Raw genomic sequence first — 24,357 nt, 5'->3', positions numbered from 1 at the left:
CAGCTCCACCACGTCTGCTGTGTGACTTTGGGCAAGTCGCTTAACTTTTCCCTCCTAGACTGTGAGCCCACTGTTGGGTAGGGACCGTCTCTATATGTTGCCAACTTGTACTTCCCAAGCGCTTAGTACAGTGCTCTGCGCACAGTAAGTGCTCAGTAAATACGATTGATTGATTACAGTCCATAAAATAATCAGTCCAGAATAGTCCCTGTTCCACCAAAAGAAAGAGGGACAAAAGGTATTGAATCCAGTTTCTCCTCTCTCTGACCCCCTCCCTTCCTTCCCTACTGCCCCTATTTTTCTCCTCTCCCCCTACCTTTCAGGCCTCTGCTTCCATTTCCCTCATCCTGCTCAATCCAAGCATCTCCTCTATCCTTTGCAGCCCTATTTCTGGAAATCAGGGCTGAAGCGAGCCTTAGCTTGGGTTACAGAATTTGGGGCCGAGGAAGGAGCTTCACCTGACTCCGCAGTTCAATGCAAGTCACACTGAGTAGGGGAATGTACTTTGTATTTTAACCTTGCCATGAAAATGTAGGTCAGAAGCACTCCTACCGAAGGTAAATAGACCCAGCTTTTACCAGCAAGGTAGGTGGAGGGCAGATAAGGAAAGGTCTCTGGACTCTTTTTCTTCTTTGCTGCAGGGGCTGGGAGCCAAAATGGAAGGCGTATCCTAGGTTGTTGGTAGTTTTCCAGTTTATTTTCTTTCCTGGCTGTTCCTGAGTGTCCCCACACCTGGCCCTCTTCCACCTTTTTATGTACCAAGCTCAGACCTGCACCAGACAATGTTGATTTCAAGCTGTGATACCACCCAGAAAATCCCACACCGCAATGTAACAGGAATTTTGTCCTGTGGCCCTGTGTTTTATTCCTTCATTGACTGGTTTGGACCGCTCCGCCCTCACCTCAATCATGGAAGTGGGCCCCTCCCTCAACTTCAATTCCAGCACAAATACCTCAGTGGGAAGAGTTTTCTAAACCTGGCCGGGCTTTGTTTAATATAAACAGTGAAATTCCTACCTAAAACCACTCTTCATGGGTAAGGATCATGTCTGCCAACTCCGCTGAATTGAACTTTCCCAAACGCTTAGTACGCAAAGTAGGCTCTCAAATATAATGATGGTATTTGTTAAAAACTTTCTGTGTGACGAGCACAGTTCTAAGCGCTGAGCTAGATACAAGCTAATCGGGTTTAGGGATTGATTCAAACCACCCTCAGGCAGCCCACTGTTGGGTAGGGACTGTCTCTATATGTTGCCAATTTGTACTTCCCAAGCACTTAGTACAGTGCTCTGCACATAGTAAGCACTCAATAAATACGATTGATGATGATGATGATGATGGTGTATTTGGCAAGAGCCAATGGAGAAGGAGGGAATCCTCCGTGGGTTATTAATTGTCCCTCCCTGCCTGCTTCATACACACTTTGCCAATATTGTGAAATATTGAGTGTTTACTATGTGTCAAGCACTGTGGCAGATATAAGGTAATCGGGTCGTACACAGTCCCTGTCCCACAGGAGGCTTGGCACATAGCGCTTAATAAGTAAGTAATTAATTAGTAAGTAAGTAATTAGTAAGTAATTAATTAGTAAGTAATTAGTCAGCGCTTCAATTCCCAGACTGAGCCCCCTCCTTCCTCTCCCCCTCCTCCCCATCCCCATCCCCCCCGCCTTACCTCCTTCCCTTCCCCACAGCACCTGTATGTATGTATACGTTTGTACGTATTTATTACTCTATTTATTTATTTATTTTACTTGTACATATCTATTCTATTTATTTTATTTTGTTAATATGTTTTGTTTTGTTTTCTCTGTCTCCCCCTTCTAGACTGTGAGCCCACTGTTGGGTAGGGACTGTCTCTATAGGTTGCCAACTTGTACTTCCCAAGTGCTTAGTACAGTGCTCTGCACACAGTAAGTGCTCAATAAATACGATTGATTGATTGATTAATAAATGCTGCTATTATTATTATTATTATTATTCTTATTGGAGAGGGAGTAGGATTTAATCCCCAGTAAATGAGGGTGAGGAAACCGAGGCATTGAGAAGTAAAGTGACTTGCCCAAGGTCACGCTACAGGCAAGTGGCAGAGCTGGATTAGAACCCAGGTCTTTTGACTCCCAGGCCGGGGCTCTTTCCACTAGACCGTGCTGCTTCTAGGCTTCTGTTCTTGCCACCAAAGGGATCCGTCCAGCCCCCTGCAAGCTTTGGGTGCTCAGGATATAGTGCTATTTTTTTAAAGGTATTTGTTAGCCACTTACTATGTGCCAGGCACTGTTCTAAGCGCTGGGTAAATACAAGCTGCTGGGTTGTCCCACATCATCATCATCAATCGTATTTATTGAGCGCTTACTGTGTGCAGAGCACTGTACTAAGCGCTTGGGAAGTACAAGTTGGCAACATATAGAGACAGTCCCTACCCAACAGTGGGCTCACAGTCTAAAAGGGGGAGACAGAGAACAAAACCAAACATAGTAACAAAATAAAATAAATAGAATAGATATGTACAAGTAAAATAAATAAATAAATAGAGTAATAAATATGTACAAACATACAAACAAATATACAGGTGCTGTGGGGAAGGGAAGGAGGTAAGATGGGATGGAGAGGGAGACGAGGGGGAGAGGAAGGAAGGGGCTCAGTCTGGGAAGGCCTCCTGGAGTAGGTGAGCTCTCAGTAGTTCCCACATGGAACTCACAGTCTTAATCCCCATTTTACAGATGAAGGAACTGAGGCCCAGAGAATCAATCAATCAATCAATCAATCGTATTTATTGAGCGCTTACTATGTGCAGAGCACTGTACTAAGCGCTTGGGAAGTACAAATTGGCAACACATAGAGACAGTCCCTACCCAACAGTGGGCTCACAGTCTAAAAGGGGGAGACAGAGAACAGAACCAAACATGCCAACAAAATAAAATAAATAGGATAGAAATGTACAAGTAAAATAAACAAATAAATAAATAGAGTAATAAATATGTACAACCATATATACATATATACAGGTGCTGTGGGGAAGGGAAGGAGGTAAGATGGGGGATGGAGAGGGGGACGAGGGGGAGAGGAGAGAAGTGAAGTGACTTGCCCAACGTCACACAACAGACACGTGGCTGAGTCGGGGCAAAAACCCCTGTCCTCTGACTCCCGGGCCGTGCTCTTTCCACCGTTCTCGCTATTGATTGACTAGGCTTCTCCTTGGGGGAGGTTTCACAACAGGCTTTGATGTTAGTAAGTAAAGTTCCCTGACTCCAACCGATCTGATGTCAGACCCCGATTTGAAAGACCAAAAGTAGGCCAGCCTCAGGGAGACCGGTGGGCAGAGAGGAGGGTAAGCCAAGTGGGGGGGTGGGGGGGCAGGAGAGGAGCGGGTAGAGTGAGCAGCCAATCAGGTGCCAGGATGGTGGGGGGGTGTTGGGGGGGTACACAATGAGCAGCCCAACACAGGCTTCCAGAGAAAACTGCCATTTGCGGTGGGGTTGGGACAGCATGGCCCTGGAGCTAACCGGGGTCCTCTGACTAGCTTGGACCACGATCCCGCCCTCCTCATCACTCCCGGAAGGTCATTCCCATCCCGGGCACCCCTGTTCCCTCCGTCCATCCCGCGGGACTCAAAGACAACATCTAGGCCGCAACGCGGGAGACTAGAGACCGAGAGAAAAGGCCCTGGAAGGAAGCGGGTTGAGGTTAGAGGTTCGAGACGGAGAGGGCCCTCGTTTCCTCATTCCCTGTCCTGCATCTTAGAGATATCAATCAATCGATCGTATTTATTGAGCGCTTACTATGTGCAGAGCACTGTACTAAGCGCTTGGGACAAATTGGCAACATATAGAGACAGTCCCTACCCAACAGTGGGCTCACAGTCTAAAAGGGGGAGACAGAGAACAAAACCAAACATACTAACAGAATAAAATAAATAGAATAGATATGTACAAGTAAAATAAATAGAGTAATAAATATGTACAAACATATATACATATATACAGGTGCTGTGGGGAAGGGAAGGAGATAAGATGGGAGGATGGAGAGGGGGATGAGGGGGAGAGGAAGGAAGGGGCTCAGTCTGGGAAGGCCTCCTGGAGTAGGTGAGCTCTCAGTAGGGCCTTGAAGGGAGATATGACCCTTTGCCTTTGACTTGGCCACTGATTGCTTTGTAGTCACCCTTCTCCCAAACACAGTTCCACAAAATCACCCCTCACTCCATTCCCATGCACAATTTGTTGCGTTTTTTGTGTGGAGCAGAACTCCATTTGAAGCAGGCTTCCCCCCACATCTTTTCCTCCGGCCTTCCATCGGATGCTCTTTCCCGCTCGCCCCCCAGGGCCCCGGATGATTGATTGAGCCAGCGATGGACCCCGGCAGCGAAACCCAGGATGACCGAGCCATCATCAGAATCGCCGCCCACTTGCCAGATCTCATCGTCTACGGAGAATTCTCCCCTCAGTTTCCCTCGCTGGAATACTTTGACGGCGTCCTGATGTTTGTGGATATCTCAGGCAAGCCAAAAATGGGCCTCTCCTGTTCGATATGGCTCAGCCAGATCGCGGCCTCAGGGGAGGAAGCGTCAGTGAGTCAATCATATGTATTGAGTGTTTACTGTGTGCAGAGCACTGTACTAAGCGCTTAAGAGAGGACCATATAACAATAAACACATTCCCCGCCCACAAAGAGCTGACAGTCTAGAGGGGGAGACAAACAGTAATAGATATATATACGTGACAGATGTGGACTTAAGTGCTGTGGGGTTGGGAAGGGGAATGAATAAAGGGAGCGAGTCAGGGTGACGCAGAGGGAGAGAAAAAGGAGGAAAGGAGGGCTTAGTCAGGGAAGGCCTCTTGGAGATGTGCCTTCAATAAGGCTTTGAAGTGTGGGAGAGGAATTGCCTTTCTGATACGAAGAGGGAGAGCATTCCAGGCCAGAGGCAGGATGTGGGCGAGAGGTTGGCGGCGAGATTGACGAGATGGAGGTACAGTGAGAAGGTTGACAGTAGAGGAGCCAAGTGCGTGGGCTGGGTTGTATTAAGAGAGTAGAAGAGGCATGTGATAGGGAGTCCAGAGTTGGAATAAAGGATGTGTTGGAAGCTTTTTTACCCGTTTTTGTTAAGCGCTTACTATGTGCCAGCCACTGTACTAAGCGTTGGGATAGTTGCAAGGCAATCAGGTTGGACACAGTCCCCGTCCCATGTGGGGCTCACAGTCTTAATAGTAATAATTGTGGTATTTGTTAAGCGCTTAACGTGTGCTAAGCACTGGGGTAAATACAAGATGAAGGAGGAGGAAGAACATTTTATAGCTGAGGAAAATGAGACACAGAAAAGTGAAATGATTTGCCCAAGGTCACACAGCAGAACCCATGTCCTCTGCCTTCTGGGCCCATGCTCTTTCCACTAGACTGCTTGTTAAGCCCCTACTTTTGCCAGACACTGAGCTAAGCGCTGGGGTAATCAAGTTAGACAAAGTCCCTGTCCCACATGGGGCTCACAGTCTGAGTAGTCAGTCAGTCGTACTTATTGAGTGCTTACTGTGTGCAGAGCACTGTACTAAGCACTTGGGAGAAGACAATAGAACAGTAGACAAACGCGTTCCCTGCCCATGATGATCTTACAGTCTAGAGGGAGAGACGGACTTTAACAGAAAGAAAGAAATGATGGAAAGGAGGTAATCGTCTACCACTTCTTACAGTCTAGAGGGAGAGACGGACTTTAACAGAAAGGAAGAAATGATGGAAAGGAGGTAATCGTCAACCACTTCCATATTTTTACCAAGAAAACTCTAGGGATTCACTACCAGAACGATTGCAGATGGAAGTGGGGCATTCCGGGAGAGATGTGTCCGTGACGTTGCTATGGGTCGGACACGACTTGACAGCATAAGACAACAACCACAAAGTGGACATAAATGCTGAAGGGCTGGAAGGTGGGGATGAATAAAGGGAGCAAGTCGGGATGACGCAGAAGGGAGTGAGAGAAGTAGGTGGGAGGCTGGCCGAACGGCACGTAGGGAAAGCACCCCCTGAAGCCCAGGTTTCATTTGGCACCTCCAAGACGCGGGCTGAGGGTCTCGTGCGCGTGCTCCAGGTTTCACGGCGATGACGGAGAAGTTCAGCACAGCCATGTACATGGACCGCGGAGCTGAGCAGCTGGTCGAGGTTCTCAACCGCTACATCAGTGCCATAGTCGAGAGTGAGTCATAATCATCATCAAAAAATAATCATAATTATAATGGTATTTGTTAAGCACCTACTATGGGTCAAGTGCTGTCCTAAGCCCTACGATACAAGCTAATCGGGTTGGACACAGTCCCTGTCCCACAAGGGGCTCACAGTCTTCATCCCATTTTACAGATGAGGTAACTGAGGCCCAGAGAAGTTGAAAGACTTGCCCAAGGTTACACAACGGACAAGGGGCAGAGCTGGCATTAGAACCCAGGTTCTTCTTAATGGGACGCCGCTTATCCTGCCCTCCTAGGGGTCTCCCCTCCCCCCCCCCCCCACAGATTCTCCACTGACGTGGTCCGGGAGAGAAGGTCTCTCATCCCCCGACATAGTGCTCATAGGAGGTTACAGGTGACATTTTTTGAGTGCTTACTGTGTGCAGAGCACTGTACTAAGCGCTTGGTAGAGAACAATAAAACAGTAAACAGTGACAATCCCTGCCCCCAGTGAGCTTATGAGGACTCAGGTCTCCTGACTTCCAGCCCTATGCTGTTTCCACTAGGCAGCTTCCAGGATCCCAGGAGGGATTGGTGGGAGATTATAATAATGGTATTTGTTAAACGCTTTCTATGTGCCAAGCACTGTTCTAAGCACTGGGGGAGAGACAAGGTGATCAGTTGGCTCCACGTGGGGCTCACAGTCTTAATCCTGTATATATGTATATATGTTTGTACATATTTATTACTCTATTTATTTTACTTGTACGTATCTATTCTATTTCACTTTGTTAGTATGTTTGGTTTTGTTCTCTGTCTCCCCCTTTTAGACTGTGAGCCCACTGTTGGGTAGGGACTGTCTCTATATGTTGCCAACTTGTACTTCCCAAGCGCTTAGTACAGTGCTCTGCACACAGTAAGCACTCAATAAATACGGTTGATTGATTGATTGATTGATTGATTAATCCCCGTTTTACAAATGAGGTAACTGAGGCCCAGAGAAGTGAAGCGACTTGCCCAAAGTCACAAAACTGACAGGCGGCGGAGCTGGGATTAGAACCCACAACCTCTGACTCCCAAGCCTGGGCTCAGTGGAGTCTGCCATTTTTCTTACCGTAGCCTCTGATAGTGTACTCTATCCCACGCATGAGCCCTATGCCCACCCCTAGCCCTCTTTTTATGGTACTTATTAAGCACTTACTATGCACCAGGCACTGTACTAAGTGCTGGGGTAGATATAAACTAATCCGGTTAGACACAATCCCTGATTCACATTGGGTTCACAGTCTTAATCCCCATTTTCCAGATGAGGTCACCGAGGCAAAGAGAAGTTAAGTGACTTATCCAAGAACCCAGGACCTCTGATTCCCAAGTCCGCGCTCTTTCACCTAGTCCACACCTGGACATGTTGTCTCCCAGCCTCTGCCTTGCAAGATTCCCTTTGGATGCACTTCTGCCCTCGTCCCACCTTATGGGTGGGTGGTTCCTTGTGGGTACCAGAGGGAAGGATGCTTTTTCCTTGGGAAGAAATCCGTGACTGACTGCTTTTTCTCTCTTTCTCAGAGGTGCTGATTTATGGAGGGGACATCTTAAAGTTTGCAGGTACGGGGGCCTTTTGGCTTTGAGAGGGCAATCAGTCAAGCAATCGATGGTATTTATCGAGTGCTTACATATCCAGAGCCCTGTAGAAAGCGCTTGGGAGAGTACAATACAGCAGAATTAGCAGACATGGTCCCTGCCCCTAATGAGCTTACAGTCTAGAGGGGGAGACAGACATTAATATAAATAAGTGACATTTATAATACATAATTTAATAATAATTATTATTCTGGTATTAAGTGCTGTGTACCAGACACTATACTAAGCACTGGAGGTATACAAGCAGATGAGGTAACTGAGGCACAGAGAAGTGAAGTGACTTGCCCAAGGTCACATAGCAGACAAGTGGTGGAGCTGGAATTAGAACCCATAACCTTCTGACTCCCAGCCCCATGCTCTATCCACTATGCTGTGCTGCTTCTAATACCGTTCAGACTGACACACTTCCACCCTGGCTGCTAGAGGACCGTTGATTGATTTGAAGGTTTAGCACTAACGCATCTCTTGATTTAGGGGGGCTCAAATGGAGGAGTCCCTTGGAGGCAAAAGACCCCCACCCCCAACCCTCACCCCCTCTTCCTTGGGTCTTTTTCCTGAAGGGGACGCCTTGCTAGCCCTGTGGAAAGTGGAAAGGCGGCTTCTGAAAAATATCATAACCGTGGTGATTAAATGTAGCCTGGAAATCCACGGGATATTCGAAATTCAAGACTCTGAGGAAGGCCTGGATCTCCGAGTGAAGATTGGTAAGTGGCGGCTGGGCGTTGCAGAGGGGCGACATGTGAGAGAGCTTCAGGAATCCCGGTGATGTTGTTTAATATTTATTAAGCACTCACTCAGAGCTAAGCCTATGATGCAGCTCATGGACCACATCATCAATCGTATTTATTGAGCGCTTACTATGTGCAGAGCACATGGGGCGAGAGCAGATTATCTTATCCTTGATTTACAGGTGAGGCCCAGAGAGGTTAAACAACTTGCCCAAGGACACACAGTGGGCCAGGGATAGAGTGGGGATCTGGGCCTGGATCTCCTGCCTCCCTGTACCTAGATCTTTTCCCTAGGCCATGCTGCCTCCCCTCTGACTCCTCTGAGTGGGGGAAATCTCTACACTGAGAACTGAAGACAGGGAAAACTTAGAGATCCTTTCCACCAGGGGAGAGGGACAACTTAACCCCCCCTTTCCCAGCCACCTCTACTCTCATCAACCCTGACGTTGAAAGACGAACCCCATTGCAGGCGGTTCAGGTCCTTTTTTTAAATGGTATTTGTTAAGCGCTTCCTATGTGCCCGTCACTGTACTAAACGCTGGAGTTGGACACAGTCCCTGTCCCACATGGGGTTCACAGTTTCAATCCCCATTTTATAGCTGAGGTAACCGAGGTACAGAGAAGTGAAGCAACTTGTCACGGTCATACAGAACAGTGCTTGGCATATAGTAAGTGCTTAACAAATACCATCGTTATTATACAGCAGACAAAATGGTAGAGCAAGGGATTAGAACCCAGGTCCTTCTGATTCCCAGGCCTGGGCTCTAGCTACTAGGCCAGGCTGCTTCTCATTCGGTCAAAAAGCCCCCCAGGACAGGCAAGGGATAACCACGGAGTGCCCACCAAGGGGGGAATAGGTCCCCAACCTGGTTTGTCACCGACTCAGGGCTGTCGGCCGGCCACGTCACCAAGGTGGTGTTCGGGGACGAGCTGAGGAGACACTTCCTGGTGATCGGGCAGGCTGTCGAGGACGTGCGCTTCGCCCAGGGCCTGGCCCAGATGAACGAGGTCATCCTGTCCCCAAACTGCTGGCAACTGTGCGACCGGAACATGATCGAGATCGAGCGCATCCCCGACCAGAGAGCCGTCAAGGTGACCGCCGAGAGGGGGGCCCGGGGCTGGGGGCGGAGGAGGCACATTGGCCCGGCCCAGGGTTGGTCCTCTGTGAGTCCCGCCGGGTCTGGGCCCAGAGTAGAAGTGGGATTGAGGAGTGGAGCGGAATTGCCCAGGGGCTACCTGATGGGTTGGGGGCGGGAGGAGAGAGGGATGATTTTATGAAATTTTCAGGCCCTTCTAAAGGGTGTCATTGAGGTGGCCCAGCATCCTCTCTGTGGCAGAAAGGGACCCGGGTTCCACAGCCTCTGGACAGGGATGGGGGGGCGGGGAAGAAAGGGAGAGTCTAAGGCTCCCCCGTCCCCCCACCTTCCCAGGATTGGTCTGGCACTCAGAGGACCCCAGATTCTGGACCTTTTCTAGAGGCCGCTCTTGGGGAACACCAGTGCCCACAAATGGGATGGACAACGACGTCAATCCACTGGCTTGAGTTGCGTTCCAGAGGGCGGGGATGCAGCAGGGGAGACCGTGGCTGCTGAGGCCCACGTCGCCCAGACCGTTCGAAAGACCGAACCTCCTGCCCTCCGGGAGCTTAGCAACCACAGCGCCAGCCCGGTTGGGGGGGACAAAAAGTCACTTCCTCCATTCTTTTCTTCCACGGATTCAGGTCAGCTTCCTCAAGCCCCCCCCGATGTTTAATTTTGACGAATTTTTCACAAAATGCATGACCTACATGGATTTCTACCCCACCGGGGAAAATCAAAGTGAGTCCAGCCACTCCGATCCTTGCAACCCAACTCCTCCTTTAATTCCTTTCCCGTACTCCTCCTTGTCATCTTTCTCCTTCAAGAACTATTTGTGTCTCTTTCCCCTTCCGTGCTGTAGGTGCAATCCCCCTCTTGATCAAGTGAGCACTTACTGTGTGCAGAGCACTGGAGTAAGCACTTTGGAGGGGACAATACAGTTGGTAGACACTATCCCTGCCTACATGGAGCTTACAGTCTAGTGCTGGAGACAGTAAAAGGAATTCAAAGTAGAAAAAGCCAAAGGGGTGGGCAGACTATCAAAATGCTAGGGGGTTTAAACAGACGAGCCTAGGCAACTCAGAATAGGATGGGGAGGTGAGTGATTAGGCAGGGAAGGCTTCCTGGAGGAGATGGGCTTTTAGTCAGGGCTGTGAAGCTGGGGAGAGTGGCGGTCTGTCTTATATGAAGTGGGGAGGGAGTTCCAAGTCAGAGCGAGGGCGAGAGAGATGAAACCGAGGCAGAGCGACTAGGCTGGTGTAAGAAGAACGAAGGGTTTGGGCTGGGTCGCAGTGGGAGAGGAGGCGAGGATAGGTAGGAGGGAGAGAACTGATTGACGGTCTTAGAGCCGATGGTGAGGAGCTTCTGCTTAATGCTAAAGTGGATCGGCTGGAAGTTTTTGAAGTGTAGAGAGGTGTACACACAATGATTTTTTTTTTTAATAAAAATAATCCGGGCAGCAGAGTGAAGAGTGGACTGGAGAGGGAAAGTGCTGGAGACTTGGAGGCTGATGCAGTAGTCGAAGTAGGATATAACAAGTCAATCAATCAGTAGTATTTACTGAGCGCTTATTGAGCGCTTACTGTATGCAGGGCTAAGCACTTGGGAGGGTCATAATAATAATGATATTACGGCACTTACTATGTGCCAAGCACTGTCCTAGCCACTGGGGTAAATACAAGGTAATCAGGTTGGACACAGTCCCTGTCCCACTTGGGGCTCACACTCTTCATCCCCATTTTACAAATGAGGGAACTGAGGCCCAGAGAGTAAAGTGACTTGCCTAAGGTCACACAGCAGACAAGTGTGGTTGGAGAAGCAGCGTGGCTCAGTGGAAAGAGCACGAGCTTGGGAGTCAGAGGTCATGGGCTCAAATCCTGGCTCCGCTGCTTGTCAGCTGTGTGACTCTGGGCAAGTCAGTTAACTTCTTTGTGCCTCAATTACCTCTTTGGTAAAATGAGGATTAAGACTGTGAGCCCTTCGTGGGACAACCTGATCAACCTGTATCCTCCCCAGCACTTAGAACAGTGCTTTGCACATAGTAAGCGCTTAATAAATGCCATCATTATTATTATTATTGTTAAGCGGTGGAGCTGATGTTAGAACCCAGGTCCTTCTAACTCCCAGGCCCGTTAATTGGGCAAATAATTGTCCGTTGGATATGAGGAGGGAGGGCGTTCCAGGCCAGAGGCAGGATGTGGGCGAGAGGTCAGCGGTGAGACGTCTTACTTACCCACCTCTGCCTGTCCTGTCCGAAGTGCTGAGACCACCTCCCCTCTCCATTCCCCCAGACCTGCTGAGACTTGCCTGTACCCTGGAGTCCAACGCCGAGCTGGAGAATTTCCTTCAAAAATACATCATGGAAAACATTTTGAAACAGGTATCTCCACATGTGCATCGGCAAGCTTGGAAGGTGTCAAGAAATCACCCAGCCTTTAAAGACCCTCGGTACCAATAGAAGTAATAATTGTGGTGTTTGTGAAGCAGTTACTACGTGCCAAGTACTGTCCTAAGCGCTGAGGTAGATTCAAGGTCGCCGCGTCCCATTTGGAGTTCACCGTCTGAATGGGAGGGAGAGCAGGGATTCAATTCCCATTTTGCCGATGAGGGAACTGAGGCCCAGAGAAGTTCCAGGTGACTTGCCTAAGGTCACACAGCCGACAAGTGGCAGAGAGGGGATTAGAACCCAGGTCCTCTGACTCCCAGGACCAGGCTCTTTCTACTAGGTCATGTTGCTTCTCTGTTCCTCTCACGATTGATCTTGTCAGCAATTGATCTGGTCAGCTTCCCTCTCTTTCCCCTTGGTGCTTTAGTTACCTGGTTCTAGTTAAAACAAGGGTTGGCTTTGGGGTCCCAGTGGGGTGGTTAGTTCTGGGTGGAGTTCTAGGGGTCTCTCCAGAGCTTCCTGAGATGGGGGGGATTAGCACCTGAACCCTCTAGCCCGACCTAGAGCAAACCTTAGAGAAGCAGCGTGGCTTAGTGGAAAGAGCCCGGGCTTTGGAGTCAGAGGTCATGGGTTCGAATCCCAGCTCCCCCACATGTCTGCTGTGTGACCTTGGGCAAGTCACTTAACTTCTCAGAGCCTCAGTTACCTCATCTGTAAAATGGGGATGATGACTGTAAGCCCCACGCGGGGCAACCTGATCACCTTGTATTCCCCCCCCCAGCGCTTAGAACAGTGCCTTGCACATAGTAAGCGCTTTTTCGACCCCCGGCCCACGTCATCCCCCAGGCCTGGAATGCCCTTCCTCTGCCCATCCGCCAAGCTAGCTCTCTTCCTCCCTTCAAGGCCCTGCTGAGAGCTCACCTCCTCCAGGAGGCCTTCCCAGACTGAGCCCCTTCCTTCCTCTCCCCCTCGTCCCCCTCTCCATCCCCCCCATCTTACCACCTTCCCTTCCCCACAGCACCTGTATATATGTTTATACATATTTATTACTCTATTTATTTATTTATTTTACTTGTACATATCTATTCTATTTATTTTATTTTGTTAGTATGTTTGGTTTTGTTCTCTGTCTCCCCCTTTTAGACTGTGAGCCCACTGTTGGGTAGGGACTGTCTCTATATGTTGCCAATTTGTAGTTCCCAAGCGCTTAGTACAGTGCTCTGCACACAGTAAGCGCTCAATAAATACGATTGATGAAACGCAGGCTCTCCATCCTACTGAATTTCCAGGGACCTTCTGGTCTTCTGGGAACTCTGAGAGTTGCCCTAAGATTCAAAGGTTTGGGCCTGCTCCTTCAGGCCTGACCCCTGTTCTGGATTAGCTGCAGTGTGGTTAACAGTGGTGTGACAGGATGGTTGCCGCCCAAATGAGAGCCTTGGCACGCCTTGAGCACCTCCTTCTGAGAGCCCAGTGGGCAGGGTTTTTTGTTTGTTTGGTTTTTCATGGTATTTAAGCCCTTAATATGTGTCAAGCATTAGGGGTAGAAGCAAGTTGACCACACCGGATACAGCTCCTGTCCTACATGGGACTCACAGTCTCAGTAGGAAAGAAAACAGGGGTCAAATCCCCATTTTCAGTTGAGGTAACTGAGGCCCGGAGAAGTGAAGTGGCTTGCCCTGCCAAGTGGCGGATCCGGGATTAGAACCCGGGTCCTCTGACTTGTTCATTCATTCGACCGTATTTATTGAGTGCTTTCTGTGTGCAAAACACCATACTTAGCCTAGGACTGAGCTCTTTTCACCAAGGCCGCACTGTTTCCCTTTGCCTGCCAGTTAACAGGCGGGATTCTTTTGTCGTGGGTGCAAAGCATCGTGGAAGAGTTGTGGGCCCCAACCCGAGAAGACCGACATCCCTGTCTTCCAGCCCCCTCTAGACTGTAAGCTCCTTAAGGGCAGGGAACGCGTCTGCTAATTCTGTTGCATCGGACTCTCTCGAGCGCTTAGTATGGTGCTCTGCACAGAGCACGCGCTCAGTAAAGACCATTCTTTGACATTGATTCCAGATTGACGACAAGCAGCTGCGGGGCTATTTGTCCGAGCTGCGGCCGGTGACCATCGTGTTCGTGAACCTGCAGTTTGCGGAGCATGGGAAAATCGAAGACGTGGGCCAGGCCATCCAAGACGCCAGCATTCACATCTCTGCTGTGCTGAGGACCTTCAGAGGCCAGATCAACAAAGTCTTTATGTTTGACAAAGTGAGCGGGAAACAGTTAAGGAGAAAGCAGGAAGACCCCCCTGGGATCCAGAAGTAGGGAATGTGTGGTCTTTTGGGGTCCCACTTCAAAAAAAGGGGGCACCCTCGGGTTGGCAGCACTTCCCCAGATCCCAGCCACTTCAACTGCTCTAGAAGAAGAATAATATTAATGCTGGTAATAATGCTAATGATTATGGTACTTGTTAAGCGCTTACTATGTGCCAGGCACTGTTCTAAGCACTGGGGTAGATACAAGTTAATCAGGTCGGATACAGTCCCTGGCACACATGGGGCTCTCATTCTTATCCCCATTTTACAGATGAGGTAACCAAGGTCCAGAGAAGTGAAGTGACTTGCCCAAGGTCACGCAGCAGACATGCGACAGAGTCGGAATTAGAACCCAAGTCCTTCTGACTCCCAAACCTGTGCTCGCTCCACTAAGCCACGCTGCTTCTCCGGTGTTCATTAAGCGCTTACTGTGGGCCAAGTCCCATGCTAAACACTTGCCTTGTAACTACCCCAGCACTTAGAACTGTGCCTGGCACCTAGTAAGCGCTTAATAAATACCCTAAAGAAAAACTGGGGTAGGCAACACAGTCAGCACATTTCTGTAGAGAGATGGCCACCCTTCAAGATGTGAGCGGCAGGGTGGGAGAAGAGTCCAGTGGGGCGAGCGACAGTTACTTCCTGCAGCTCTCTTCGACCCCCGCCGCTGACTGGCAGGTGCTTCTGGACGCTTCCACTCTGCCACTTTTAGACTGTGAGCCCACTGTTGGGTAGGGACTGTCTCTAAATGTTGCCAGTTTGTACTTCCCAAGCACTTAATACAGTGCTCTGCACATAGTAAGTGCTCAATAAATACGATTGATGATGATGATGATGCCACCACCACTTACCCCGTTGCCCCACTCCCACACTCACGGTCCTCCCTAGTGTCCAGGAGACTCAGCCACGTCCCCTGAAGCTCCGGGGCCTGTTTCAAACTCTCGCTCACTCCCCCGAGGGTCAGTTAGACTTCCCTGCTGCCATCCATTCTTCTCCACCTCGCCCACAGCGGTGGGCGTTGCTTAGATGCCGGTGGCTCATAGATTGTTATCCAAGGCCTGGTATTCGGGATCCTGCATTGCCCCGTGATAATACGTCACCGCAGGTGACGCCGATGAAAAGAATCAGGTGGGTGGGAGGCCGGGGGATGCCCGGTCCAAAGCCAGGGATCTGGAAATCAGACATTCCAACTATTCACAGGCATTTCATGAGCGCTTCCAGAAACCCCGTAGATTATTGTTCTTTCCCGGTCCCCTCTCTCTCTCACACCATTAATTATCACTCCCGGTGCAGGAAGCCGGAGAAAAACATGCCAGTGGAGTCCTCTAGAAACGGTCTCACAGGGGGAAAATCACTGCTTGCCAGCCCACTTTGCCCGGCGATTATAGTTCTTATTCAGAAGCTTCCCTGTCTGTCTTTTTCTCCCCTCCCGGTCAGGGCTGCTCCTTTCTCTGTGTCTTCGGTTTCCCCGGGGAGAAGGCCCCCGACGAGATTACCCACGCCTTGGAGAGTGCCATAGAAATATTCAACTACTGTTCTCAGATTTTCAAAATTAAGTAAGTGTCGCGGGGGAGGTGGTGGTGGGCGGGGGCGACTTTCCCCTGCTTGAATCCAGAGAAATGAGGAAAGGCGGTGGGGGGAAGTGGGGAAGGAGGTTGCAGTGGATAAAAGTTATTTTATCTGAGAGTTGGGACTCCATTATGACTAAATCACTTCCAGCGGTAGTATTTATTGAGCTCCTACCGTGGGCAAGGGAGCTAAGAAGAGTACGATAGAGTGCATGTGATCACCATCTTCAAGGAGTTTACAAGACAAGCAGTGTGTCCTAGTGGAAGAAGCCCAGGCTTGGGAGTCTAAGGATCTGGATTCTAATCCCGGCTCCGCCGTTAGCGCGCTGTATGACTCTGGGCAAGTCACTTCGCTTCTTGGTGCCTCAGTTCCCTCAACCATAAAATGGGGGTGCAATACCCGATCTCCCTCTTACTTGGACTGTATAGGACAGGGATTATGTCCAACCAAGTTATCTTGTCTCTCCCGCAGCATTTAGAACAGTGCCTGGCACATAGTAAGCACTGAACAAATACCACAATTATCATACTTAATAATATTTAAATGTGGAACGGAGACTGTGTCTGACCAGATTAACCCATATCTTCCCCAGAGCTTAGTAAAGCGCTTGGCACATAGTAAGCCCTTAACGAATACCATTATTGATATTAATGATGATCTGGTAGGGGGGACCTTCAAATAACTTTCAGAAAGGAGGAAGAAAGAAAAGGAGGCCTCCACATGAGTTGGTGCTTAAGTGCTCTGGGCAATTAAGAGTCCAGGCAGTTGCCAAGTGTTGCAGAGGAGGCAAAGTTGCACGGGGGCCAGGAAAGAGAAAGGAAGGAAAAGCTGTAAATAATAATAAGAAGAATAATTACGGTACTTGTTAAGCGCTTACTATGGGCCAAGCATCGTTCTAAGCCCTGGGGTAGGTACAAGTTAATCAGGTTGGACACAGTCCCTGTCCCACATTGGGGTCACGCACTTAATACCCATTTTACAGATGAGGGAACTGAGGCTCGGTGAAGTGACTTGCCCAAGATCACCCAGCAGACAAGGGGCGGAGCTGGGATTAAAATCCAGGTCCTTCTGATTTCTAGGCCCGGGCTCTATCCACTAATCAATCAATCAATCAATCAATCCTATTTATTGAGCGCTGACTGTGTGCAGAGCACTGTACTAAGCGCTTGGGAAGTACAAGTTCCCAAGTACTAAGCCACGCTGCTTCCCAGCCACGCCTCGTGAAAAGGCACAAGCCTCCAAGTTTAGGAGTCCAGGCTCAAAGGGTAAAGGGTGAAGCGGAGACCACCGTGGAGAATTATTTTCTTCTCCCAGCCCTCCCCCGTCCCCCCGGTGTCCTCCGACAGAGCCGGGAGTGGTGACGCCATCGTCACTGTTGCTTCTCGTGGGTTTCAGAGTCGTGTCCATCGGGGTCGCAAGTGGGACGGTGTTCTGTGGGATCGTCGGCCATTCCGTGCGGCACGAGTATACAGGTACACACCTCCGGAGGGGAATCGGGGAGCCTCCGCGGGAGGAATTCACCTCAAAATGGAGTAGCCCGTGTGGTTGTAGGGAGTGCGAGGTCTGAGGACGGGACCGGGACATTAATAATTACAGGATTTGTTAGTGCTGGCCACGGGCTAAGCGCTGGGGTAAGAGGCAGGGTCATCTCTATTAACGTCTGTCTCCCCTAGTAGACTGGCAGCTCGTCAGGGAGCGTGTTAACCAAGTCTGTTGTATTGGTCTCTCCCAAGCGCTTAGTACAGTGCTCTACACACAGTAAGCGCCCGATAAATACCATTGATTGATTGAGCGAGACAGAAACAGTGCCGGAGGCTCACGGTCTAAGTAGGAAGGAGAACCGATATTAAATCCTGATCAATCAGTGGCATTTATTGAACTCTTACTGTGTGCAGGACACTGTAGTAAGCACTTGGGAGAGTACAGTAGAGTCTTTTAGACTGTGAGCCCACTGTTGGGTAGGGACTGTCTCTATATGTTGCCAACTTGTACTTCCCAAGCGCTTAGTACAGTGCTCTGCACACAGTAAGCGCTCAATAAATACGATTGATGATGATACAGTACAATCGAGTGGGTAGACATGATCTCTGCTAATAAGGAGCTTATAGACTATTTGACAGATGATTTATCTATTTATTTCTTTATATTAATGTCCGCCTCCCCCCTCTAGTCTGTGAGCTCGTTGAGGGCAGGGAATGTGCCTGTTGTTATATCGCACTCTCCTAAGTGCTTAATACAGTGCTTTGCATACAGCAAGCGCTTAGTAAATATGACTGAATGAATGAATAAATGAGGAAACTGTGGCCCTGATAAATGAGGTGTCTTGTTCAAGGCCCCACAGCAGGCGAGTGGCAGTAATCGTGACAGTGGTAGTGGCAGTAAGAATAAATTTCCTGACTGTCCACTGCAGGCAATGCGCTGTACTAAGCTCTCTTGTTTAGTACACAGTCACTTGTTCCCTGCCCACAAGAAGCTGATTTTCTAGTTGAGGGGACAGATGTAAGAATGCTTCCCACTAGAGACATCACAGCATTGAAATACAGTTGAAAGACCAGATACACACAAGTCCTGGGCTGGGAAGGAACTAAATATGGCCAGTGGGTTTGAGAAGCAACATTGGCCTGGTGGAAAGAGCCCGAGTTTGGGAGTCAAAAGACCTGGGTTCTGATCCCGGCTTGGCCACTTGTCTGCTGTGTATCCTTGAGCGAGTCACTTCACTTCTCTGGGCCACAGTTACCTCACCTGTAAAATGGGGATTAAGACCGTGAGTCACACTGAGACTGTGTCCAACTTGATTATCTTGTATTTCCCCCAGTATAGTGCCTGGCACATAGTAAGTACTTAACAGATACCATTTTAAAAAAATTAATTGCTCAAGGGGGTTGGAGATGAAGCAGGAAAGACCTGCTGGGGGATTCATTTGGATCTGTGACCTTCGGGCATTTGATATTCACCCCAACCTCACAGTGCTTACGTACATATCTTTAAATTATATATTATAGATTATTTATATTAATGTCTGCCTCTCCCTCTAGTCTGTCAGCTTGTTGTGGGCAGGGACCGTGTCTGCTGAATTCTGCTCTACTGTCCCATCCCAAGCGCTTAGTCCAGTGCTCTGTAATCAATCCATCAATCAACGGTATTTATTGAGCACTTTGTGCAGAGCCTTGGGCTAAGCGCTTGGGAGAGTACGATACAACAGAATTAGCAGACACGTTCCCTTAACAAGCTTACAGTCTAATGCAGGAAGCGCTCCGTAAATGCCATTGATTGACTGGGGGAAGGTGGGATTTGTGGGGGCTCGTCAGGGCTCAGCGCCGGCCGTCAGGGTGGACCCAGGGCCGGGCCCCGGGGGTGCTGCCCAAGGCCAGTCGGCGTGTGGACGACAGGACCTTCTTGGAACCAAGTCATTTCTTTTCCCTCCGATCCCCCTCCAGTTATCGGGCAGAAGGTGAACATCGCAGCCCGCATGATGATGAACTACCCGGGGATCGTGTCGTGCGACTCGGTGACCTACAGCAATTGCAGCCTGCCCTCCTACTTCTTCAAGGAGCTGCCCAAGCAGGAGATGAAGGGGGTGGTCGACCCAGGACCCGTCTACCACTGTCTGGGCCTCAACGAGAAAATGTGCGTCCCCGGCTAAAGCACGGAGGGGGAGGGGGAGCTGGGAGGTGATGAGAGGCTCACCGCTCCCCAAGACTCCCAAAGAATTCCCCACCCCGATGAAGGCGTGGATAGAGCACAAGACTGGGGGTCTAATTCCAGCTCCGCCACTTGCCTGTTGTGTGACCTTGGGCGAGTCGCTTCACTTCTCTGGGCCTCAGTTACGTCACCTGGAAAATGGGGATCGAGACTGTGAGCCTTACGTGGGACAAGGGCTGTGTCCAACCTGATTGGCTTCTATCCACCCAAGCGCTTAGTACATTGCCTGGCACATAAAAAGCACTTAGCAAATACCACAATTACTATTATTATTATTATCTTTTTCCAGACTTTCGCCCCCCTTCCCCAACCAACCAGGAGGAGGCTACAGTTCCCTGACTTTCCCCGGGATGAGGGGACAGCGAGGAGGTGGGAGATCAGGATTCCCCTGAGTGGGGTTGAGGAGGAGCAAGGGAGAATAAGAGAGATGCCACCTATCATATAAGCGGCAAGGGGAAGGTTGGGATCAGCGGGAGGACCCCCAGCTGAGTGACTCTCATGCCACCCTTCTTGTTTGTCCCCTTAGCATGTTTGGCATGGCGTGTCTCACCCGGAACCACCAAGAGGAATACCCCCTGTTGGGTAAGCAGCCAGATTCCGGGCACGGGAGGGGGCTCGGTAAAGATGACAACCCACGGGACTGTGTGGATGCTGAGGGGTTGCGTGTGTTAGGGTGGGTGTCATTGTGGCAGGGGTCCCGTGTCCAACTGCACGCTGAGGCTGGCACCTGTAGACGGTTTCTTCAAACCTGCCCGGCGCCTACAGCTCTTGTCCCTCCCCTCCCCCAGGGCGGGATAAGGAGATCCACTTCTTCATGACCATCCTGAAAGACTTTGTGGTCTCCAGCTGCAGCCGGGTCCTGATGTTTGAGGGCTGTGCAGGTTATGGGAAGAGCCAGCTGATCGTTGAACTGGACTTCCTGGCCAAAAGCCAGAGCCACAGGTCGGTCCCCTGCCCCCGGGGCGGGAGGCCTAGTGCCTTGGGGTCTGCCCGCGGGCTCACGGACAACAGAAAAAAAAAATAAATCTCAACGGGTCTGAGGGAGCCACCAAACCACCTCACTGGAGGCTGGTCTGCTGCCGGTCACCCTGTTCTCTGTGTGTGGCTCCTGGAAGCCTCGAGTCCAAGGGACGTGGTGAATTTGAAACCGAGGATTATTGTCTTTTTTTTTTTCTTTTTATGGTATTTGTTAAGCGTTTACTGTGTGCCAGGCACCCTACTAAGCGCTGGGGTAGATACAAGGTTGGACACAAGCCCTGTCCCACATGGGCCTCATGCTCCTAATCCCCATTTTTCAGATGAGGTAACTAAGGCCTGGAGAAGTGAAGTGACTCGCTCAAGGTCACACGGCAGACAAGTGGCCGAGCCGGCGTCTTTCGAACTGTGGCCTTAGAGAGATATGGGGGGACGGAGCAGTTTCTCCTTGTCTTCCCCGGCCTGGGCATCCTCTGACCTGTTCCGCCGCCCTCCCCACGCCCCTCATCGCCCCGGCCCCCCTTACGCAGGGTCATCGCTCTGGGGCTCACCAAGATCAGCATTCATCAAGCCTTCTACACCATCCAGCTACTCATGGCCAGCGTGCTGGGGCTCGACACCTGCAAGCATTATAAAGAGAGACAGACGAATCTCCAGCTCAAAGTCGGGGACCTGATCGACGAAAAAATCTACTGCCTCCTCAATGACATTTTCCACGTTCAGGTACCCGGCCCGATGATGGCACTCTGTAAGCCCACGGGGCATGACTGACTCCATGTTTCCCTTCCCCCTAGATTTTGGGCTTTGGTTTGTCTATTGCCTCCCAGGGCCCTGCCGTCAGAGGCGGGCCCAGCCTCCCTGGACCCCAGTCCTATTGAATAAATAATAATGGCGATTGGGGTATTATCTCGATCAGTGGTATTTATTGAGCGCTTACTGTGTGCCGAGCACCGTACTAAGCACTTGGGAGAGTACACTACCGCAGAATTAGCAGACATGTGCCCTGCCCCATAATGAGCTTACAGCCTAGAGGGGGAGGCAGACATTACTATGAATAAATAATTCCTAATGTAGAATTTAGAGCTTTGGGGCCGAGGGTGGGGCAGATATCAAATGTCCAAGGGTATTAAGTGCTAACTGTGGGCCAAATCCCTGTGCTAATCACCGGGATAGAGATGGGATCATCGATCGGATCAGACACAGTCCCTCTCTCACATGGGGCTGGCAAGAGGGAAGCAGCATGGCCTAGCGGGAAGAGCCTGGGCGTTACAGGACCTGAATTCTAATTCTGCCTCTGCCACTTGCCTGCTGTGTGGCCTTAGGCAAGTCATTTCACTTCTCTGGACTTCAATTTCCTCATCTGCCAAATGGGGGTGAAATACCTGTCCCTGCATCCCTATTTTACTTGTACATATCTATTCTTTTTATTTTATTTTGTTAATATGTTTTGTTTTGTTCTCTGTCTCCCCCTTCTAGACTGTGAGCCCACTGATGGGTAGGGACCGTCTCTATATGTTGCCAACTTGTACTTCCCAAGCGCTTAGTACAGTGCTCTGCACACAGTAAGCACTCAATAAATACGATTGATGATGATGATGAGCTCTGCCACTTGCCCGTTGGGTGACCTTGGGTGAGTCATTTCACATTCAGGGGCCTCAGTTGCCTCATCTGTAAAATGGGGATCCTGTTCCTGTTCTCCCTCCTGCTTGGACTAAGAGCCCGGTGTGGGACAGGGACTGTGTCTACCTGATTAGATTGTCTCTACCCCGGTGCTTAGTACAGTGCTTGGCAGGTAGTAAGCACTTAACAAATACTACAATTATGATTATTGCTGTGAAGCCACCAGCCCCCCGTTCCCTATCCCCATCCATTCCCTGCCTCTGAGCCGGTCTGATGGGAGGCAGTCAGTCAGTGGTATTAATTGAGCACTTACTGTGTGCAGAGCATTGTACTAAGCGTTTGGGAGAGTACAATATAGCTATAAAACAGACATATTCCCATCGGATAATGATGCCCAGTCTTCTCTAGCCTGTGCGTACCGCCCCAACCGGCTCACGTCCGGACGGTTTTTCCTGTGCAGTTTCCCATGTCCCGCGAGGCTTCGAGGATGAGCCACCAGCAGAAGCAGAAGGAGATCGAAGCGTTGTTCATGCACGTCCTGGAGCGGGTGAGTGCCCCTCCGGGCCCCGGGGTGGGGTGGTGGAAGGGGAGCGGGTCAGAGGCGGCGGACCCTGGCTGCCCGGGGGCCCCTCTGCCCAGCCTCGGCCGTGGCTGGGAACCCGGAGACCCCCAGCAGCCAGAATAATAATAATAATAATAATAGCATTAAGCTCTTACTATATGCAAAGCACTGTTCGAAGCGCTGGGAAGGTTACAAGGTGATCAGGTTGTCCCACGGGGGGCTCACAGTCTTAATCCCCATTTTACAGATGAGGTAACTGAGGCCCAGAGAAGTGAAGTGACTTTGTCACCCAGCTGACAAGTGGTGGAGCCGGGGTTTGAACCCATGACCCTTGACTCCAAAGCCTGGGCTCTTTCCACTGAGCCACGCTGTTTCTCTAATGTGAATACCTCAGGAGGCTTAGAGAAGCAACATGGCCTAGTGGCAAAAGCACGGGTTTGGGAGTCGGAGGTCGTGGGTTCTAATCCCGACTCCGCCATGTGTCTGCCGTGTGACCTTGGACAAGTCACTTCACTTCTCTGTGCCTCAGTTACCTCGTCTGTCAAATGGGGATTGAGTCTGTGACCCCCATGTGGGACAGGGACAGTGTCCAACCTGATTACCCTGTATCTACCCCAGTGCTTGGCACAGAGTAAGTGCTTAACAAATACTATTATTATTAAGTTTCCCTTGTGGCATATCTGGCCATTGTGGCAGTGGGGGGAGGCCACCAGGCCCAGGGAGGTGGCTGAAAATGACATAATAATAATAGTAATAATTGTGGCATTTGTTAAGCTCTTACTATGTTCCAGGCACTGTTTTAAGCACTGGGGCAGAGTCAAGCAAATCGGGTTGGACCCAATCCCACGTGAGGACAACCTGATCTCCTTGTAACCTCCCCAGCGCTTAGGACAGTGCTTTGCACATAGTAAGCACTTAATAAATGCCATTATTATTATTATTATTATTATTATTATTATTATTATTATTATTATGTGACGTCTGGACAGTTGGACCACTGGGAGTGGAGCCAAGTCAGTGATTAAAGAGCCAGGCAGACCCCACCCTCTGACCTCTCTAGAGAGAGGGTGGACTGGATACTCTGCTGGGGCTTGAGATTCCCCACTCTACCAAAGTTCAATCTCCTGAGCCCGGTCAGGGTTCACAAATCTGAGCTTCTCAAAACAACTTGAATTTACTCTCCTTGCCCTCTTCCCCTCAGAAAGTGTTTGCCACGGGCCGGACAAAGGATCTATTTGCCATTAATCCCAATCAAGGCCCTGAGGTGCACTGGAGGAATTTTAGAAGAGCAGAATGAGTGAAGTAATAGTAACAATAATAATAATAATGGTATTTTTTAAGCACTTACTATACACCACACGCTATATAGGGACTGGGGTAGATACAAATAATCAGGTTGAACACAGTTCCTGTCCCACATGGGGCTCACAGTCTGAATCCCTATTTTACAGTTGCAGGAACTGAGTCACAAAGAAGTGAAGTGACTTGCCCAAGGTCACGCAGCAGACAAGTGGTGGAGCCGGGATTAGAACCCAGGTCCTCTGACTCCCAAGCCCGGGCTCTGTCCACTAGGCCATGCTGCTTCTCTAAATAAATCATCATCAATCATATTTATTGAGCGCTTACTGTGTGCAGAGCACTGTACTAAGCACTTATAA

General features: G+C 49.9%; 1 protein-coding gene across 5 annotated transcripts in view; it reads left to right on the top strand.

Annotated features, from left to right (window-relative positions):
- Positions 1-3,490: 3,490 nt before the first annotated feature.
- Positions 3,491-24,357, top strand: part of ADCY10 (adenylate cyclase 10) — a 41,241-nt gene continuing 20,374 nt past the window's right edge. For 3 of the 5 annotated variants that reach the window (XM_038757798.1, XM_038757796.1, XM_038757793.1), the window contains exons 1-15: positions 4,186-4,492; positions 6,073-6,177; positions 7,709-7,747; positions 8,344-8,487; positions 9,398-9,603; positions 10,232-10,328; positions 11,879-11,967; positions 14,036-14,227; positions 15,709-15,827; positions 17,236-17,312; positions 19,278-19,467; positions 20,069-20,124; positions 20,331-20,484; positions 21,048-21,240; positions 22,598-22,684. In XM_038757798.1, the coding sequence (XP_038613726.1) occupies positions 4,345-4,492; positions 6,073-6,177; positions 7,709-7,747; positions 8,344-8,487; positions 9,398-9,603; positions 10,232-10,328; positions 11,879-11,967; positions 14,036-14,227; positions 15,709-15,827; positions 17,236-17,312; positions 19,278-19,467; positions 20,069-20,124; positions 20,331-20,484; positions 21,048-21,240; positions 22,598-22,684 (1,896 nt within the window). In that variant the 5' untranslated portion in view covers positions 4,186-4,344. Of the gene's footprint in view, positions 3,559-4,185; positions 4,493-6,072; positions 6,178-7,708; positions 7,748-8,343; positions 8,488-9,397; positions 9,604-10,231; positions 10,329-11,878; positions 11,968-14,035; positions 14,228-15,708; positions 15,828-17,235; positions 17,313-19,277; positions 19,468-20,068; positions 20,125-20,330; positions 20,485-21,047; positions 21,241-22,597; positions 22,685-24,357 lie in introns of those variants that run through there. The other 2 variants (XM_038757795.1, XM_038757797.1) reach the window with 2 other exon arrangements.

The sequence above is a fragment of the Tachyglossus aculeatus genome, chromosome 16 (genome assembly GCF_015852505.1).
Source record: "Tachyglossus aculeatus isolate mTacAcu1 chromosome 16, mTacAcu1.pri, whole genome shotgun sequence".
Classification (NCBI taxonomy): domain Eukaryota; kingdom Metazoa; phylum Chordata; class Mammalia; order Monotremata; family Tachyglossidae; genus Tachyglossus; species Tachyglossus aculeatus.
The sequence above is the reverse complement of the archived record's forward strand: the minus strand, read 5'-3'. Positions and strand labels throughout refer to the sequence as shown.